The sequence below is a fragment of the Pelophylax lessonae genome (genome assembly GCF_965119305.1).
Source record: "Pelophylax lessonae genome assembly, chromosome: 9".
Classification (NCBI taxonomy): domain Eukaryota; kingdom Metazoa; phylum Chordata; class Amphibia; order Anura; family Ranidae; genus Pelophylax; species Pelophylax lessonae.
Genome location: NC_138776.1, coordinates 213,429,074 through 213,449,672, shown reverse-complemented (window position 1 = coordinate 213,449,672; position 20,599 = coordinate 213,429,074). Strand labels below are relative to the sequence as shown.

The 20,599-nt window shown below is 41.1% G+C and overlaps 1 protein-coding gene across 1 annotated transcript in view; it reads right to left on the bottom strand.

The window, feature by feature from the left end:
* CHAT (choline O-acetyltransferase) overlaps nt 1–20,599 on the bottom strand; it is a 193,304-nt gene that overhangs the window by 31,227 nt on the left and 141,478 nt on the right. The window contains exons 8-9 of the mRNA XM_082267579.1: nt 16,806–16,975; nt 2,600–2,700 (exon numbers count right to left, since the gene is read on the bottom strand). Of these exons, the coding sequence (XP_082123705.1) occupies nt 2,600–2,700; nt 16,806–16,975 (271 nt within the window). The remainder of the gene's footprint in view (nt 1–2,599; nt 2,701–16,805; nt 16,976–20,599) is intronic.

Here is a 20,599-nt window from a genome sequence, read left to right as displayed (position 1 = left end):
TATTGGATGGACACCTTAAAGACCACAACATACAGGGGTATACAATGTACGGTTAAAAGCAAACACACACACACATCATAGGTTGAACTGGATGGACTTGTGTCTTTTTTCAGCCTCACTAACTATGTAACTATGTAACTAACCAGTATCCATTTGAGGGGCTTTTATTAAAAAAATAGGCTGTCCATACTTTAGATACAATAATGAAAAATAGAAAAATAAGTGCACAGGATATATAAATAAAGTAAAGCTGCAAATCTTAGATCCAGTGGAAAATAATTATGAGTAAAAAAAGCAGGTGTGCTAGACTTGTGTGAGTATACCTCTATGGTAGTGTCTCACTTGTGAATTTTCAATTTTCACTGTGATGGTGCCGGTTATGAAAATATAACCTGATCTGATTTCACTGTTACCCTTACACAAGGAGCAGTATCATATATCAAATAAGATGAAAAATTGAATAACATAACATGGTCTGATCGTTAAATAGTGACAAAAGATAAGTGAATATGTGCAAACAAATCTCATATAATAAACTTAATAAGAGTGCAGAAAGTCCAAAAATCCTATGTGCGTTGATGTCCACATTAGGAGGAAACGCGTCAGAGAGGAGCGCCGCACCGTCACGTTCCTGCGCGCGGTTCGCACTGCAGGCGGCTGCGGCTTCCCGATTATTCGGTTCCTGTTCCCCGCTTTGTCCCAGTTACCAAATGTAAGTGCATCCTTTTCGTTTTAATAAACTGTTCAGAACGTATTGCACTATTGGTTGGTTTTTTTTTGCATGACAATCCGTGAGGACCTTTGCTATCGGTACCAGGAGGGATTGATCCATTTCATAACCGGCACCATCACAGTGAAAATTGAAAATTCAAAGTGAGACACTACCATAGAGGTATACTCACACAAGGCTAGCACACCTGCTTTTTTTACACATACTTTAGATACAGCAATCTTATTCCTTAACTAATTGCGGAATGTTCCTAAGGTGGATATGTCAATATGTCTGTCAATATGCAGAGAGCTATGGCTGAAATGTTGGTCTTCAGAACAAGAATGCAAAAAATACTTGCTGTGCTTGCCTTTTGATGGAGATGAAACCTTAATCTACCGTAAAGGTTTAAGAAGAATTTACACCTTTAGCAATGTAACTCAAAAAATTTACATCTGTCCCAGATGTCTTGGCAACTTGATGATTGCATTATGTAAACAGAAAAGAGTTTTCCCAAACTCCCATCAAGTTCTTTGACAAATAACATCTGCCTTGAGGTTTGGCTTATGAGAACATTTTGTGGGAACAGTCTGTGTTAATAAGACATTGGTAAAAATGTAACTGTGTACCCTGCTGAGTCCCAATATGAGAAAAAAAAACATACATACAAATTAAAATACTTGGGCGGATCCCCTTATGCTTTTGAGGTGACATTAGAAATAACCAAATGGCAAATCACTGATTTTTTTTTAGCTGGGGATCCTGTGAGCATTTAATGAAGAAATAACGAAAGAAGAAAGAATCAGGTACTGTGTGTGTAACAGTCAGTTATTGGGTCGTCGTTGTAAATTTCACTTTTTCCCTATTTTTCTTCAGTGTAGTATATTTTACATTTTAAAATAAGTACTAAAGTACTACAGTAATCAAGTGCTGGACCCTGTAATACTTATTACTGGGAGCCTTTGTTGAGATCTACTGTGCCAGCCAGAAGCTTGGCTTGTACTTTAAACTGGCGTTTGGTTCATAATTCTTGCCACACAGTCTCTTCCTTCCCAATAACCTTATCAACCTCTTCCAATATCTGATGCCAGTAAACAGAACACTATGGGTGAAGGGTAGAAACACTACTTAGTCTCCACCTACCTGCCTGCACACATTTCAGTAATAGTGCCTTTAATGGCCACTGAAACACCAAGTCATTGGACAGGGGGTGGCAGGAAATGTACTTTTAGAATATTTACTCACAGGTTTACTCTAATGCAAATGCACCTGTTATTGACTTCTGATTGATCTCAGAAGCATATAAAAACTGATTTTGAACTGATGCCATCGACACAAGCCCAACCCATACTGATTAATTAAAAAAATGTGCATTTATGACTTTTTTTTTGCGGGCTGTAAAGCATTTCAACTGTGATCAGTGGGTTGTGGGTGTAATGCTCTGGCTCCTGCAGACTATTCCTCCAGCTTCAGGCCCTTACCATGATACAGACCTTCAGTTGCAGGGCTGGAGGAAATATCAATGGACTACAAGTGGTCATCAAACTTGAGCTCCATTGAGAACTACAGTACAGTCCCTCTGCCATGGTGGCATATGGGACTTAAAGTTTTTTTTTTAATTTACAGTTCCTTGTGAATAAGTAATGTGACTTTGCAGGTGGAGCCATGTCCAATCCAAATAATGACAGGAGCCAGTGGGGATAAGAAAACGGATTCTGTAAAGGGTTGGGGTGGGGGTGGAGGATTGCAGACTCTGACCAAGCACTTGCACAGTAACTGATCACACCTTGCATTCCAATATTTATATTATTTGAGTAATAAAAACTTGTCTTTGATCTGTTGCTTTAGGCTGCTGTTCATCATTTTTATAAGCATAATCTGACAACTTACATGTATTTTAACAAATGTTCGGTACATTGTACAAGGACTATTCCATCAAAAGGTGAATGTTCACATATGGTTCCACAAACTCCATCTCTTCCTACAACAAACTGAAAAAAGTGGAAGTCATTATAAATATGACAAAGCACACATTATTAATAAATAATATAAGGACATATTACTTTACATTACATTACAGATGAGTTAGCAGTTTCACTTTTCAAATCATGTCCTTACCATATGCGTAATTAAGTTTCAGTTGTTACAAAATGAATTTGCATGAGTTAACCTCGTGTGTTTTGACTGAAATTTGCTTACATTTGGTCATCATCAGACTTCCATATCAACATTGCACAGCAATGAAATGTATTACTGTGTGAACTAAGTACAGAGTTTCATGTGAATCTTACACAGCTATATCCATCTTTAGGTTATAGATACATTTAATCACCATTGTAGCAATAATTTAGGATAAACAGTATATGTATGTATTTATGTAGAACAACTATGCTCCATATTTTCCAGTTCTTGTTTCCCACCAGTCTGCTGCAGGCTTGAATTTTAGGATGGGGTCCTTCATTTATTTAGGATAGACACATGCTGCCTATTTATACACCGATTAGCCATAACATTATGACAACCCACATAATATTGAGTAGGCCCCCTTTTTGCTGCCCTAACAGCCCTGACCCGTTGAGGCATGGAATCCTCTAGACCTCTGAAGGTATGTGTATGTTGTTGTTGGCATTATCCCACTGCCATCAGGTAATATTGTTTCCATGTTTCCAAAAGGGGTGTATTGGTCAGCAAAAGTGTTAAGGTAGGTGATATATGTCAAAGTAACATTGATATAAATGGTAGGGCCCAAGATTTCACAGCAGAACATTGCCCAAAGCATCAAAATGTCTCTGCTGGCTTGCCTTCTTCCCACCCTGGTGGCATTTCTTCCCCAGGTAAGTGTAATGCGCACAGAAGTCCTATGGTCAGAGGAAGACTCTGGAGGTTAGAGATGGAAGCTGGATGTAATAGGCGGATTCTGGACACACTGTTAGGGCTGACTGCAAGGGCAGAGCAGAGTTTCCGGGAACCAGGAAGAGAAGTGACAGCTATGTGAATCATTGAAGACTCTGCTGGTAGTTGGGCATTGTGAATACTTAGTAATTGAGAGTAACTTGGGGCACTGTGAGTAACTTGAAGCACTGTGACTAAATGGAGCATTGTGAGTAACTGGGGCACTGTGTGTATGAAGTAAGAGTAGCTGGGGTCCCTGTGAGTAATAGGAACATTGTGAGCAACTGGGCATTGTGAGTAATTTGGGCACTGTAACCTGGAGCACTGCAAGTTGGGGCACTCTGAGTAACTCGAGGGGCGTGTGAGTAATTGGAACATTATGAATAACTGAAGCCTTGTGACAGGGGCACTGTGAGTAACTAAGGCACTGGGAGTACCTTGGCAGTGTGAATAATCTGGGGCAGTGTGAGGACTGAAGCTTTGTGGATAACTAACACTGAGTACTGGGGCACTGTATACTGAGGCATTGGTTGTACAGAAGAATAATGGCCTTGGCACAGAATTTGTGTTAAAGTATGTAATATATGAAGCAAGGGAAACCTAAATGGTCGGGGAAAGTCGAAAGGATACTACTGTGGTCAGTGATGGTAGTGGAATTGGAGAACCTAAGATCAATGCACGTAGGCTGGCAGAAACCTACTGTAGCCTCAGAACAAACAAGAATAAAATAATTTGCGTTAGTACAAAATTTAAAGGCATGTTTACAAATGCTAGGAGTTTGGTTAATACACCACCTTTTGGACGGACTGCAAATCCAGGTACATGCACTGTTGTCAATGGGAACAAATCTCAATTTGTAAATTAAAAGCTTATGGGGTACTGTATCAAATGATTTGGCAAAATTCCAAATATACTACATCCACAGGCATTCCTCTATCCAGATTACCGCTCACTTCCTCATAAAATGTTAACAAGCTGATCTGGCAAGAATGATCCTTCATAAATCCATGCTGGTTACTCCTAATGATACTATTTTCACCAGCAAATTCTTGGATATGGTCCCTTATCATCCCCTCCTAAAGTTTTTATACTGACTGTCCTGTAGTTTCCAGGTTTGTATCTCGCCCCTTTTTTTGAATATGGGTACTATATTAGCTTTTGGCCAGTCAGCTGGTTTCATTACGGTCAGCAGTTTGTCCTTAAAGATTAGGAATAATGGTCTGGCTAAGTTCTTTTAAAACTCTCAGGTGTGGGCCATCTGGTACAAGAACATACTTTTCAGTAATGCCCCATACACACGTGCAAATTATCTGCAGACTTTTGTCTGCAGACTTACCTTTTCTATGTAGTGCAAGGGCCTGCCGGATTGCATACAAATTGAAAGTGTTTAGGGTTGACCTCATATTATATGGTTTTGGTAAGTCTGCAGACAAAAGTCTGCAGATAATCTGCACGTGTGTATGGGGCATAAGCCAACATTTCTGTATTAAAAACCCTTTTTTTTTTTGTCTTATGTAATATTCAAATTTTCTGAGATACTTTTGGGTTTTCACTAGCTGTAAGTTATTATCATCAAAATTAAAAGAAAAACATGCTTGACATATATCACCCTGTGTGTAACGCATCATTATAAATTTATGAGTTTTACTTTTGGAATTGAATTACTGAAATAGATTAACTTTTTGATGATTTTCTAATTTTATTAGATGCACCTGTATATTACATATACTTTATACACATATACACATACACACATATACAAAAATATAGAGATATACACCGATTAACAATAACATTATGACCACTGAATTTAAAAGTGAATAACATTGGTTATCTCTTTACAATGACACTTGAAAGTGTGAAAGTGTGTGGCATATGTTTTCTCTTCTGGAGTCCCCCGCTGGCACTCTCTACTCTGCCTCTTCTCTGTGTGCCACCATAGGAAGCAGCTTCCTATGGGGGCACACGTTTGGGCATGTTACTGAACCAGGCTGTGTGTGTCCATAGACACACACAATGCAGTTTGGCCCCACCCCCTTCCTCACTGGATTTGACTGACAGTGACAGGGGCCAATGGCTTCCGCTGCTCTTAGCCAAGCTTGTGAGAGCAGGGAGAGAGGACAGAAGACCTACATAGAATGCATAAAGGTAAAAACAATCCTTTGACTTTAAAACCACTTTAAGGCACACTAAACTAAGTTGGTGAATGCCTAGGCATAAGTCAGCTGTTTTCCAGATTTGCAAGGTCCCCTCCTGGTGGCCTTTTCACATATTTTCTAAAGTTTACTAGCTGGATGTTCAGACCTCATCTAATGCCAGCTTCAGGCATAAGGTCCTTCAATTGCTTTTAGCTGCCAACTGCCCCCAGTTTTATGTTTGTTGTTGGCCTGTTAGGGTTTTATTTGCTGTGTATGCCACCCCTCATATGGACTGCTTTTGGATGTTCCAATTGTATCAGATCACTGAATCATGTGCCCTTTAACAATGAAGAAAAAAAGGAGTTTTCTACTTTGATACTGCTTTTCTACAAAACTAAAGCATGCTGGGAGTGAGAGGGGTTGCACTTGGCTAGCCATTATCCAAATGCTTCTTTAGTTGGAAATATAACCCGATTGTCTCAGATTAACAGACTCTTGTGTCACATTGATTTCAAGAAACAGATTCTACATTAAGTACAAAAATCTTGTAGGGTGAGGAAAGTTTGAAACTTTGGACAATAGTTTTATCATTATCTTTACCTTTCTGGGTCACCCCCCCCCCCCCATTTTTTGTATGGATTCATGGGTAAAGAAAGTTCCATAGTTACTCTGGTTGAAAAAAGACACAAGTCCTTCTAGTTTAATTGATAAAATGGGGAAAAAAATCATACAATCCTATATACACAATCCTATACCTAAAGTTGATCCAGAGGAAGGCAAAAAACCCAGCAAAGCATGATCCAATCTGCTCTAGCAGGGGAAAAATTCACATGTGACTTTTAGTCACACAGAATATCATGACAATGGGAATCATATTGTTTTTAATGGCGCCAGTTCACATCAATGTAACTCAGCATGGAGCAATATTTGTAAAGGTTCCTGCACTACTTTTGTGCAATTTTGGCCCCAATATATATGCAAACCATAGTTACATAGTTAGTCTGGTTGAAAAAAGACCTAAATCCATCTAGTTCAACCAATAAAAGGGGAAAAAACATTTATTCTTATATACACATTTCTATACCCACAGTTGATCCACCAGAAGGCAAAAAATATAATTCAATTTGCTCCAGCGGGGGAAAAAATTCCTTCCTGATCCCCTAAGAGGCAATTGAATATTCCTTGGATCAACTTCACCTATAAATGTTAGTATCCAGTTATATTATGTATTATGTACATTTAGAAAAGAATCCAGGCCTTTTCTAAAGCAATCTAATGATTGAGCTCTTGAGGAAGTCTATTCCACATTTTCACAGCTCTTACTGTGAAGAAACCTTTCTATATTTGGAGATGAAATCTCTTTTCCTCTAGATGTAACGAGACCCCCCCTTGTCCTCTGTGATAACCTTAAAGTGAATAACTCAACACCAAGTTCACTATATAGATGACTTATGTATTTATACATGTTGATCATATCCCCCCTTAATTTTCTCTTCTCGAGACAGAATAAATTCAGTTCCTCTAATCTATCCTCATAGCTGATCTCTTCCATGCCTCTTATCAATTTGGTTGCCCCTCTCTTTCCCCAGTTCCCCAATATTCTTTTTGTGAACTGGTGCCCAAAACTGAACTGCATATTCCAGATGAGGTCTTACTAATGATTTGTACAGGGGCAAAATGATATCTCTCTCTCTGGAGTCCATACCTCTCTTCATACAAGAAAGGACTTTGCTCGCTTTGGAAAGCGCAGCTTGGCATTGCATGCTAATATTAAGCTTATGATCAACCAGAACACCCAGATCCTTCTCCACCATTGATTCCCCCAGTTGTACTCCTCATAGTATGTATGATGCATGCATATTCTTAGCCTCCAAGTGCATAACTTTACATTTATCAACATTAAGCCTCATCTGCCACATAGTTGCCCAATTAAACAGTTCATTGAGGTTGGCTTGTAAGTTAGAGACATCCTGTAAATTATAAGAACATTTTCCACACATGCAGCATTAACAACTCAAGAGAAGTTCTAGCTCTTATCCACAGTTTGGGATGGAGTTGGGTTTTAGGCTATTTATATATTTTGTAAGGGATTAGCTCGGTGGTAGGCGTGGATGACCCCTTTGGGGGTGCGTTTTCACAGAGAGATAGCCCAAAAGTGCTTGCAAACAACAGGTTTATTCTTCAAACAAGTGCATGCAGCAAAACATCCAAAATAAAATAAAACAAAATAAATCCTTGCCTCTGTGGGCGGCTACCTTCTCACAACTGGAACCTACCTAAGAAGTCTTTCCAACCTACTGTTGGGCCGACACTGCTGATCCTACAGCAGACACTCAAATGTCCATTTGTTTGCTTTTCACACAGCACAAACATTGTCCATTGAACATGTCCCTTTGTTTTCTTTCACACAGCACATGTCCATTTATAACAGGATCCTTTACTCTTCACACTCTTCACATGGAACACTTTGTCTTCTCACCTTTGAGACGTCTTCACTCGTGGTTACCCTCCTTAGCTTCACATCGCTGTAGGGGGTCTTCTCCCATGCTCACCAGCTTGTCGGGAGGCACACATCCGACTGTCCCCCTCTCCCAGCCTACACGGCGACAGGCGGCAGCAGTCCTTCTCCCATGCCCACCAGCTTCGGGAGGTACACGTATGTCTGTCCTCCTCTCCCAGCCTACACGGCGACAGGAGGCAGCACTCAATAGATTTTCTCTGGACAAATTATAGAGGCCTTGATCTCCTCATTCTGAACAGCTGAAGGCCTTTCAACTTCCTGCTGGCTAGCTCTGTAGCCAACACCCTAAATTAATTAATGGACTTTCTAAGTCAGCTGGAAATGTATCTCCTTCCTGTGACTACATTCCCAGATTTAGCTGACTTCCTGTTACATACCCCCCCCTCTTGTTTCAACCCTAGGGTTGGGACACAGATTTCCAGGCACGCATGTGTCAAGCACTGCTGACTCACTGATAAGCCTCCTATTATCCTCAAGCTTCCGGATGAAACTGTTTTGTCATCTTCATTGACGGATTTCTCATAAATGCCACACAGTTTGTCTCTCATCTCATATACACATTCTTCAACTGCATTTTTGGCATCATTTTGCTCCTTCTCGTTTCTGTCATCTTCATTGACAGCTTTCTCATAAATGTCAGACAGCTTGTCCCTCATAACCGTCTGTCCAATCCACCATGGAGGACCGTGATCCATAGGCAACTCAATTGGGCTAGTCTTAATGTCTTCAACATTCTTAAGACGCCTCTCTCTGCAATCCATAAATGTTTTCCACAAAACTTTGAGAACCTTTGCTTCACTAAGCTTTGTTCCAAGTAGGGACTCTTGACATCCCTCTGTGACTTGAGTTGCCTCTCCATACATCTGTACACAATCATTGACTTTTTGTTGTAAAAGGGAATGATCTTCCTTCTTGAGCTTTGCTTGCTCTAAGATGCTGTGCAGAGGATTTTCCAATTGAGACAACAGGCTGTCACACATTTCTTCAAAGTGACCCCTGTTCCTTTTCCCAGATGCTAGCCAATGAGGTGAAGGCTCTTATGCAGGGAAAAGGAGATTGTGAACATAAGAGGGAAAAAGTAGAGGCACAGCTTCTGGAATCGCAAGTGAAGGTGTCAGAAGGTGACCGATTGTGTGCTAAGCTGTCAGAGAAGGCAAGCCGACTGCAGGTTGAGTTGGACAATGTTACAAATCAGCTTTCTCAAGCAGACAGCAAATCTAGAGAAATTGCGGAAGATTTTTCTATCTTGGAATCGCAGCTGCAAGACACGCAGGAACTCTTACAGGAAGAGAGGTGTCAAAGGCTGAGTTTTAGCACAAAGCTCAAACAAATGGAAGATGAGAAAAATGGCTTCCTGGAACAATTAAAAGAGGAGGCGGAAGCAAAGAAAAACCTATCAGAGCAAGTCGCAACATTGCAAGCTCAGATAGCGGATATGAAAAAACGCATGGAAGAAAGCGTTGGTTCATTACAGTGTGTTGAAGATGTGAAAAAGAAGTTTGATCAGATGCTTGGTGAAGAGAAGACTGTGTCTGCAAAATATGCAGAAGAACGCGACCGTGCAAAAACGGAGGCGCGTGATAACGAGAGCAAAGCCCTGTTCTTGGCTCGCTCTTTGGAGGAAGTTCTAGAGTGTAAGGCTGAACTAGAAAGTGTTAACAAACAGCTGCGTACAGAAATGGAAGAATTGGTCAGCTCCAAGGATGATGTTGTGAAAAGCGTTCAGGAGCTAGAAAAGTCTAAACGAGCCTTAGAACAGCAAGTAGAAGAGATGAAGATTCCGTTGCAGGAACTGGAAGAGGAATTCCAGGCAACAGAGGATCTGTCCCTCTTTGGGACAGATCCTCTGTTGCCTGGAATTCCTCTTCCAGTTCCTGCAACGGAATCTTCATCTCTTCTACTTGCTGTTCTAAGGCTCGTTTAGACTTTTCTAGCTCCTGAACGCTTTTCACAACATCATCCTTGGAGCTGACCAATTCTTCCATTTCTGTACGCAGCTGTTTGTTAACACTTTCTAGTTCAGCCTTACACTCTAGAACTTCCTCCAAAGAGCGAGCCAAGAACAGGGCTTTGCTCTCGTTATCACGCGCCTCCGTTTTTGCACGGTCGCGTTCTTCTGCATATTTTGCAGACACAGTCTTCTCTTCACCAAGCATCTGATCAAACTTCTTTTTCACATCTTCAACACACTGTAATGAACCAACGCTTTCTTCCATGCGTTTTTTCATATCCGCTATCTGAGCTTGCAATGTTGCGACTTGCTCTGATAGGTTTTTCTTTGCTTCCGCCTCCTCTTTTAATTGTTCCAGGAAGCCATTTTTCTCATCTTCCATTTGTTTGAGCTTTGTGCTAAAACTCAGCCTTTGACACCTCTCTTCCTGTAAGAGTTCCTGCGTGTCTTGCAGCTGCGATTCCAAGATAGAAAAATCTTCCGCAATTTCTCTAGATTTGCTGTCTGCTTGAGAAAGCTGATTTGTAACATTGTCCAACTCAACCTGCAGTCGGCTTGCCTTCTCTGACAGCTTAGCACACAATCGGTCACCTTCTGACACCTTCACTTGCGATTCCAGAAGCTGTGCCTCTACTTTTTCCCTCTTATGTTCACAATCTCCTTTTCCCTGCATAAGAGCCTTCACCTCATTGGCTAGCATCTGGGAATAAGAATGTAATTCTGCCACACAGGCTTCTTTCTCCTTTAACTGCTGCTGGACACGTTGGGCTTCCCCTTTCCAACTTTCACAGTCCGCACGCCATTCATTTACCACATTGCTCAAAGTAGTGAGCTCATACACAGTACTCAGTAATTTAGCCTCTCTTTCACTTTTCTCGTTGTCGCTGAGAGACAATGTCGTTTTCAGAGCGACATTCTGTTCCTGCGACTCCTGCAGGTCTATTTTTGTAACTTCCAAACACTGAAGACTTTTTTCCAGCTGATTACGCAACTCCAACATTTCACACATGCTTTGCTTCTGCAAAGTCTGAATTTCACTTTCCTTTTCCATGAGGATGGTATCTTTCTCCATTATAGTCTCTCTGCGTTTTTGCAACTCGACCAAAAGAAGAGCAGTGGATTCTTCCCACTGTAACACATGAGACTTGAGTAGTTCATTCATTTCCTGCAAGTTTCTATGCTCCATTTTAAGCAATTCCAAGGCTTGTTCCTTTTCTTCCATTTTCCGTTGCAAGGCATCCAACTCAGCCCTGCACACATACTCGGTTTCCTCCAAACCGATGGCCTCCATTGGCTGCTGGCGTCTCTGTTTCCAGCCTGCCATGCTCTCTTGATGAGCCTTTTGTTGAGCTGCAAAGCTCTGCTGAAAATCCGCATTTGCCTGCTGTTGAGCTGCATTTGCTTGCTGTTGAGCTGCATTTGATATAATCAGATGTTTCAACATCTCCTCCATTTTGAGTTTACTTTTCATCTGAGCACACTGCGTCTCCATAGCAGTTTCATCAGTGTTGCTAGGGACAACAACCTTCCTCTTTAGTAGACTCTCTTTAGGCATGGATGGGGCTGGTTCAGACGGCAACATCCCCTCCATCCATAGAATCCGGTCTCTCATTTCATCTATCTTTGCATTTTTCAGGCGTTTGGACCGCCCCATCTTCAATAACTCCACAAACAAATTTTTCACAGTCCAGCAAACAATTTTCAGACCACTGTCTCTTCAACACATGTAGTTTTTCTCTCTCTTGCAGGATCTCTTTTCCTGCACACACAGTTTGTGCAGTCACTTGCACCAGACACAACAAAGTTCATCAAATAATTTTGAGACCGCTGTCTCTTTAAAACACTTTTTTTTTTTTTTTTTCTGTCAGGATCTTCTCTCCTGCACACATAGATTGTGCAATCTTATGCACCAGACAAAGTTCATCAAACATATGCACTCCATTGCAGGGATCTCTGCTTATGCCCACTGCATACCTCCACCATATGTAAGGGATTAGCTCGGTGGTAGGCGTGGATGACCCCTTTGGGGGTGCGTTTTCACAGAGAGATAGCCCAAAAGTGCTTGCAAACAACAGGTTTATTCTTCAAACAAGTGCATGCAGCAAAACATCCAAAATAAAATAAAACAAAATAAATCCTTGCCTCTGTGGGCGGCTACCTTCTCACAACTGGAACCTACCTAAGAAGTCTTTCCAACCTACTGTTGGGCCGACACTGCTGATCCTACAGCAGACACTCAAATGTCCATTTGTTTGCTTTTCACACAGCACAAACATTGTCCATTGAACATGTCCCTTTGTTTTCTTTCACACAGCACATGTCCATTTATAACAGGATCCTTTACTCTTCACACTCTTCACATGGAACACTTTGTCTTCTCACCTTTGAGACGTCTTCACTCGTGGTTACCCTCCTTAGCTTCACATCGCTGTAGGGGGTCTTCTCCCATGCTCACCAGCTTGTCGGGAGGCACACATCCGACTGTCCCCCTCTCCCAGCCTACACGGCGACAGGCGGCAGCAGTCCTTCTCCCATGCCCACCAGCTTCGGGAGGTACACGTATGTCTGTCCTCCTCTCCCAGCCTACACGGCGACAGGAGGCAGCACTCAATAGATTTTCTCTGGACAAATTATAGAGGCCTTGATCTCCTCATTCTGAACAGCTGAAGGCCTTTCAACTTCCTGCTGGCTAGCTCTGTAGCCAACACCCTAAATTAATTAATGGACTTTCTAAGTCAGCTGGAAATGTATCTCCTTCCTGTGACTACATTCCCAGATTTAGCTGACTTCCTGTTACAATTTGTACATGAATATTAATAGCATGTGTGCAGATTGTGATGCTTAACCGCTTGCCGACCGCCGCATGACTATTTACTGCGGCGGTCAGCCCCTCACAGGCAAAGCGACGTAGGGCTACGTCGCTAGCCTGTGAGGCTCTAGGGCGTTAGCGCGCGCCGCCGGAGGCGCGCTCCCACTCCCGCTCAGTCACGGACCCCCCCCCCCCCCCGCGCGTGTGCCCAGCGGACCCGATGTCTGCCGGGCACTTGCGATTGTCCGTTACACCGGGAGAAAGGCAGGCGGCTAATGTAAACAAAGCCGCCTGTCATTCTTCCCTGTGTAAGGATGGAGATCATACGGTTCTGCTATGTAGGACCGTTGATCTCTGTTCTTACACCAGTTGCCACATCCAATCACAGTTAGAATCACGCCCCTAGGGACACACTTAACCCCTCCCTCTAAAAAAAAAAGTTAACCCCTTCACTGCCAGTGTCATTTTTACAGTAACAGTGTATATGTATAGCACTGATTACTGTAGTAATGTCACTGGTACCCCCAAAAGTGTCAAAAATGTCAATCAAGGGTCCGATCTGTCCGCAGCAATGTCGCAGTCCCGCAAAAAAAATCGCCGCCATTACTCGTTAAAAAAAAAACAACAAAAATGACAAAAATCTTTCCCTTAGTTAGTAAACGCAATAACTTTTGCGCAAACCAATCAAAATACGATTTTTGCAATTTTTTTTAACAAACATATGTAGCATAAAACAAATTGGCCTAAAATGTTAAAAAAGTTTGATTTTTACATTTTTTTGGGAATTTCTTATAAAAAAATTTGAAAAATATTGTTATTTTTGCAAAATTGACGCTCTTTTTTTGTTTATAGCGCATGATCAAAAAATTACACAGGTGACAAATACCACCAAAAGAAAGCTCTGTTTATGGGGAAAAAAGGACGTCAAATTCGTTTAAGTACAGCGTCGCACGGCCGCGCAATTGTCCGTTAAAGTCATGAAGTGCCGAATCGCAAAATAGGCCCTGGTCAGGAAGGGGGTAAAATCTTCCGGGGCTTAAGTGGTTAAGGTTGTATAGTTCATTTTATTTTTTAATAAAGAAACAAGATGGTTTGGTTGGAACATGAACTGCAACATGTCCTAATTACTAATTAGCTATCATATATTGGACAGCACTCAAGAAAAGATCTAAGGGGATAGATATGATTATTTTAGTAAGCTTGTGTTTGGAAACAGATGGATTGTGTGTTTTTTACTTTAAAAATCCCCTTGGTGTGGTCTATTCTGCTGTATGTATTGTATAACAAGCCGGCATCTGTTTTGCATATATTTTGATTCTTGTCAGACATCAGGCTGGGCTACAGCGTTAACCCTTTGACTGCCAAAGATGTGTCCTACGTGTCATGTGTTTTACCTCAGCATCTTAGAGAGAATCACTGAACGGCAGAAGTTTTCCAAGGAGCAGTGGGCTGATGTGCTAGCACCGTTTTTAACAAGGGATCCCCAAAAAGTGTACTTTGTCTTACAACCCCAAGGATGTCAAGGAGTATACTAAACATGAAGGAGAAATCATATCCAGGGTAGGGGTTACGCTGACTGATTATAGCATGTGTTTATACCCTAAAAAGCCCATGAGGTCCTATTTGTATCATTTGTTCCACCTTAAAAAAACAGTGGTTGCAACCAGAGGTGCTCATGCCTGCTCAGAAAGTCAAGTGAATGGTCGGTGACTGTGACATCAGAGCCTTGACTGTTAAGTTACAGTGTTATATGCAGACCCAAGAGTCTGGATAAGGTGCTGTCCCTTGTAAAGTGGCATATTGCTACTGAGGACAATCTCCATGATCTGCCTTTCAAGTTGGAAACCTCTGAAAACAAGGGAAACTTTACCCTCGGGTAAGATTGTTACTTTTTTATCAAAAGATTAAACAGGTTTTTAAAGCCTAGATTTACTTAATAAAAAAAAAAAATCTTCACAAGGGATATTACTTACGTTTAATGTGATGTGTCCCATGTGCTGCCCTGACTTGGTTTAGCAGAAATCTTCCCCCTTCAATGTCCCTCCCACCCATGCCGCCTGTGACAAGCACTCATTAAGCCTGCCTAACTATGCCCACCCTTTCTACCCACCTCTTCCATTCAGAGAAGATGGTACTACATCTTCTAGGAATGAAATACAATTTATGTATGGAAGGGGTGAACCATCAACATATTCAAAGAATATGTCCTTCGTTTTGAATCTTTGCATTTTTTACTCTTACATTTTTATTTTTTTTATGGCTGCCCATAGGATTATATTTTGTGGGGTGTTTGCATGCAGTCAATTTTAAAATTCCTACTTCTGCTCTGTGTTTTATTTTTTATGACAATATTTCCTCCCAATCTAAGTCTTGGGGAGCAGCCCTTAGCTTTGGCAAATTTGCTCCCAAAATTAGGTGTTTTTTTCTTTCCACTATATGCTTGTCTTTACAACTTACATTAAATGAAATCGTTATTGTCACTGTTGCCCCGTTGTTCTTTCATATAAAAGGTAGTCATAAGCTCTGCATTGTTTTATACTACCAGAAGAGCACCATTTTTAGTTCAGGCTTTTAAAAAATGTATCCCTAAAGGAACTTGTAATACATTTAAATAATTTCTGCTTTTTAGTTCCATTTTAGGGTACTTAAAAGCTACTATTATTTCTGCTACCCCAGCCCTTGCAGCCTTTTGTATCTGTGCAAGGAGTGGCATCTCTACCTCCCAGTTAACATTGAGTGGCCTGTAACAAAGGCCAATATTTAACCTCCCTGGCGGTATGATTCTTTCGGATTTTAGGTGCTGAAAGCGGTACCATTATTTTGCATGTAATTCTTGAGAATGAGCAGCCCAAACCAACTATTTACATATTTTTTTTTTTTACTGTGCGTTCTTCTTTATAACATCTTGGGTATGATAAAGTTTGAAACACAAAATCATAAATTTTAATATAAAAAAAAACTATAAATAAGTTAAAGTATATATATATATATATATATATATATATACATAAAAAGTACAGTAAAACTACAGGAAAGGGCACTGGGGGGCAATGTAATGTGAATTTATTTTATTTTGAATGGTATCAGTGTGTTTGGTGTGTTATACATTTGAATTTGCCGCTGGTTCCACCCCCCTGCGAACGTCACTTCGCAGTAGACGGAAGTCGGGGCAAGGAGAGGATCGGGAGGAAGATCCGCCGCCGCATACCGCTCGCATACATCGCTGGATCCCGGTGACAAGGTAAGTAACCTTTTTTACAGGATCCAGCGATGCTTCTGGCGGTACACCGAGTGTGGCTCGGGATTACCGCTTTTGGCTCTGAAATTTAACCCCGAGCCACGCTCAGGAATACCGCTAAGAAGGTTAACCTTGAAGTATGAGCATCAATATGCAACTTCACTTAAAATTCCTCAGCAGCATCACACTATCCATTAACATGGTTATCTTTCAAACTCCCTTTTAGTTTTTAGATCACTTCTCACATAGAGACAGACACAACCACCTTTTTTGTTTACCCTATCTCTATGAAAGAGAGCATAGCCCATAATATTAATAGCCTGGTCATGTGAAGAATAATGCCAAGATTCAGCAATACTAATTAACAGATAGTTCTCTTCATGCACTAAAGCTTCCAACTTTCCTATTTTGCTTGGCAGACTTCTAACATTGGTGATCAAACACGTTCATCCATTGTTGTTTGTAAGGTGTATTAGGGAACTGCCAAAACATTTAATCCCCTCTGACCTGCTTCTTGTAGCACTGAATAAGTAAAACAAAGATTTACCTGCATAGGCTTATCATACCATCGATTTCCACCATTTTTGTTGTAACCTCCACCATGAAGAAGTTGAAGAGCTCTGTTGCTGTCATTTAGCTCTACACCTGTTGGCGCATCTAGACACACTAAACACATGCATCTTTCAATCATATCTAGAGAGTCACGGTTTGTAGAGTCTGTAAAAATGAAGACAAAAATATAGAGCATTACAAATGCGTCAGGTATGATGTCAATAATTACTGCAAACATTATGCACATTTTTTATCCTTTAATGTTGTAGATATTGACATATCTAATACATCTATGTACCTGAAAAAAATGAAAAAGATTAAGTTCAAAATCAAATAGTATAGGAGCTTACTGTGCCTTGGGTGTGAAAAAAATGAATGGTGAAAAATTATATTTATCATTTTCATAAGGTATTTGTATATGTGCAAATTTACAGTTAGACTCTATACACAATTACAAAGTTAAAGCGGAGTTCCAGCCGTTTTTGTGTTTATTATAAGTCAGCAGCTACAAAAATGTAGCTGCTGACTTTTAATAAACACACACTTACCTGTCCCGCGATCCAGCGATCTGGCCTTCTGAACCCTTGTTTCTCTCCTTCGGCTCTCCCCGGCGCCGGCATCACTAGTGTGGGCACCCGGATGTCACAGCTTGCTGCTTCACAGCTTGACGTGCACTGACGTGTCCCAGGAGATTGCAGGGAGGAAGGGGAAGAGGAGAACTTCTGCTCCATCCTCCTAGGCAGCCCGAGTAGAAGTGGGAGTGGGTACCTGTCAAAACTAGGTACCGGCTCCCCCCCCAAAAAAAAAAAAAATGACATGCCAAATATGTCAGGGGGTAAGTAGTCCTTATAGTGGAGCTTCCACCTTTGGGTGAAACTCCGCTTTAAGGATTTAGGCATGTGTACACCACAGTGAAGTGCATTGTATAGGTCCCAGCATTAAACTAGCATGGGGCAAACACCTTCTGTCACCTATTGATTTGAGGAGGGTGCAGAGCCTTCTGCTGTGCTGTACTCTGCTAAATGAAAAACTTGACAAAACGTTGCTAGTTTTTTTACGCTACAAATGGTGTACTCCTCTGTGACTTGTGTATATTGTTAGTCAGGCCTTTAAAAGCGAAACTAATCCCCAAATGGTGTGCCCCAAGAAAAAAAAATGCCGGCAGAAGGCAAAAGATTAGTCTACAACATTATCTGTGGCCTCCTTGCAGATGGTCTTTCCCCATTACTGACTTACAATGATTTGTGTCTCTGTGTGGATGTGGCTATCTTGGTAGAGGCAGGGCTTTTGTTTCCTTATGTCAGAGAATCAAATAAGGAGAATAGTGTGCAGAAGAGTAGTGACATTACATATCTTACTCCAAATTCAAGAAGTCTAGCAGTCAGAGGCAGATAAATACTTTAATCTAACGCTGCAGATACATAGAAACACACAGAGATCCATAGCTCCACTCAAAACTGGTCTCTCCTGCACATGGACAACCTGGGTTTTGCCCATCACAGTCTGTCTCCACTCGTCATTAAAAATACAAAAGAATATTAGCCGCATCCCAATTAGCTCTTCCTGCAGTGTTTTAAATAATTAGTGAATTGGCTGCATAAAGCGATGTCTCCAACCCAAAACCAACCTTCCTTGATGCTCTTCAGCGCTCTTGGCTTGCTCACAAGGATAGTGGAAGTCCCCTACCTTTGTGAGAAATCCTGGAGTGGTAAAGCTTGTCAAACAAGGTTGGTTTTGTGTTTGAGACATCACTGTATGCAATCATTTCACGGATTATTAAAACACTGCAAGAAGAGCTGATTGGAATGTGGCTGATATTTTTTTTTCTATTTTCACTGCAAATATATAGCTATAACATTATTGCCTCATTACACTCACATACATGCTTTTTTTTTTGAGGAGGAATGCCAGACAAAAGGTACATTTTTCAAGATACTGCTTAGGCACAATTGACATTTCTAATTTTTTACCACAGTAAATATTTTCTTTTTGAATTCAGTTCCACTTTAAGAACAAATGCTATCCTAAAGAAAGTGCAGTTATCCTTTTTTACACTTAAATTTTCAGTGTACTGCATATCTGTCAGTGACCTTTAAGCAAACTGCAAAGGCCACAACCAAGAATCCCTATGGGTAGAACTTCAAAGGGAAGGCACGGTGGGGAAGGTAATATTGGGCGTATGCTAAAGGCCCCCTCAACCAGAGGGAGGAGGGGGAGGCGGACCTCCTTTTACAGATAGGATTGGCAGCAAGGATGGGAAATGTCATTATAATGGGGGACTTTAATTATCCAGATTTAGACTGGGCAGAAGGAACCGCACACTCAGCCAAGGCTCGGCAGTTCCTAAATGTTTTGCAGGACAATTTCATGGGTCAGATGGTGAACGCACTGACAAGAAACAATGCGGTACTTGACCTACTGATTACCAACAATACAGACCTGATCACGGATATAGAAATACGGGACAACTTAGGAAACAGTGACCATAGGTCAATTAGTTTCAGTATTAATTACAGTAATAGGAAACACAAGGGCAATATAAGGACACTGAATTTCAAAAGAGCCAATTTCCCAAAACTGCGCTCTCTGCTAGAAAATATCAAATGAGATAGAACCCTGGGAACAAAGAACACGGAGGAAAAATGGGAGTGCTTCAAGAGCATACTAAACAAAGGGATTGACCAGTGCATTCCAAAGGGAAATAAATTTAAAAGAGCAAAACTAAACCCTGGGTGGCTAAACTCCAACATAAAAATGCATATTAATACTAAAGAAAAGGCCTTCAAAAAATACAAGGCTGATGGGGTCATTGGCAGCATTCAAGCATTACAAAGATATGTAATAAGATGTGTAATAAGAAATGTAAAGACGAAATCAGGGCGGCTAAAATAGAACACGAGAGACATATAGCGGAGGAGAGTAAAAAAAAACCCCAAGAAATTCTTTAAGTATATAAACAGTAAGAAAGCGAGGCTAGAACACATTGGCCCCATAAAAGACGATAAGGGAGTTTTGGCCACAGAGGACAGGGAAAAGGCGAAAGTGTTAAATAATTTCTTCTCTTCAGTCTTCACGAAAGGCCAAACTAAACAACACACCTCAGGAAATACCGCCATGGCTAACAGAAGATAGACTTAGAACTAAACTAGAGAAACTTAACATAAATAAATCACCGGGACCGGATGGCTTGCACCCGAGGGTTCTTAAAGAGCTCAGCCAGGTGATTGCCAGACCATTATTCTTGATCTTTAAGGATAGTTTACAGATGGGTATGGTGCCAGCTGATTGGAAAAAAGCCAACGTGGTACCAATATTTAAAAAGGGGCCGAGATATATCCCGGGTAACTATAGGCCGGTCAGCCTAACATCAGTAGTCTGCAAGATTTTGGAGGGGATGTTAAGGGACCACATACAAGACTTTAGTAATGAAAATGGTATTATTAGTAGTAATCAGCATGGATTCATGAAAAATCGTTCTTGACAAACCAATCTATTAACCTTCTATGATGAAGTGAGCTGCCACCTAGATAAAGGCAAGCTTGTGGATGTGGTGTACCTGGACTTCGCAAAGGCCTTTGACACCGTTCCCCACAAACGCTTACTGTTCAAACTAAAGAAGGTAGGTATGGACCATAAGGTGAGTACCTGGATAGAGAACTGGCTCCAGGGGAGGTTGCAAAGGGTGGTGATTAACGGGGAGTACTCAGATTGGGCGGGTGTGGAAAGCGGGGTCCCCCAGGGTTCTGTCCTGGGGCCAATCCTGTTTAATTTATTCATAAATGATCTAGA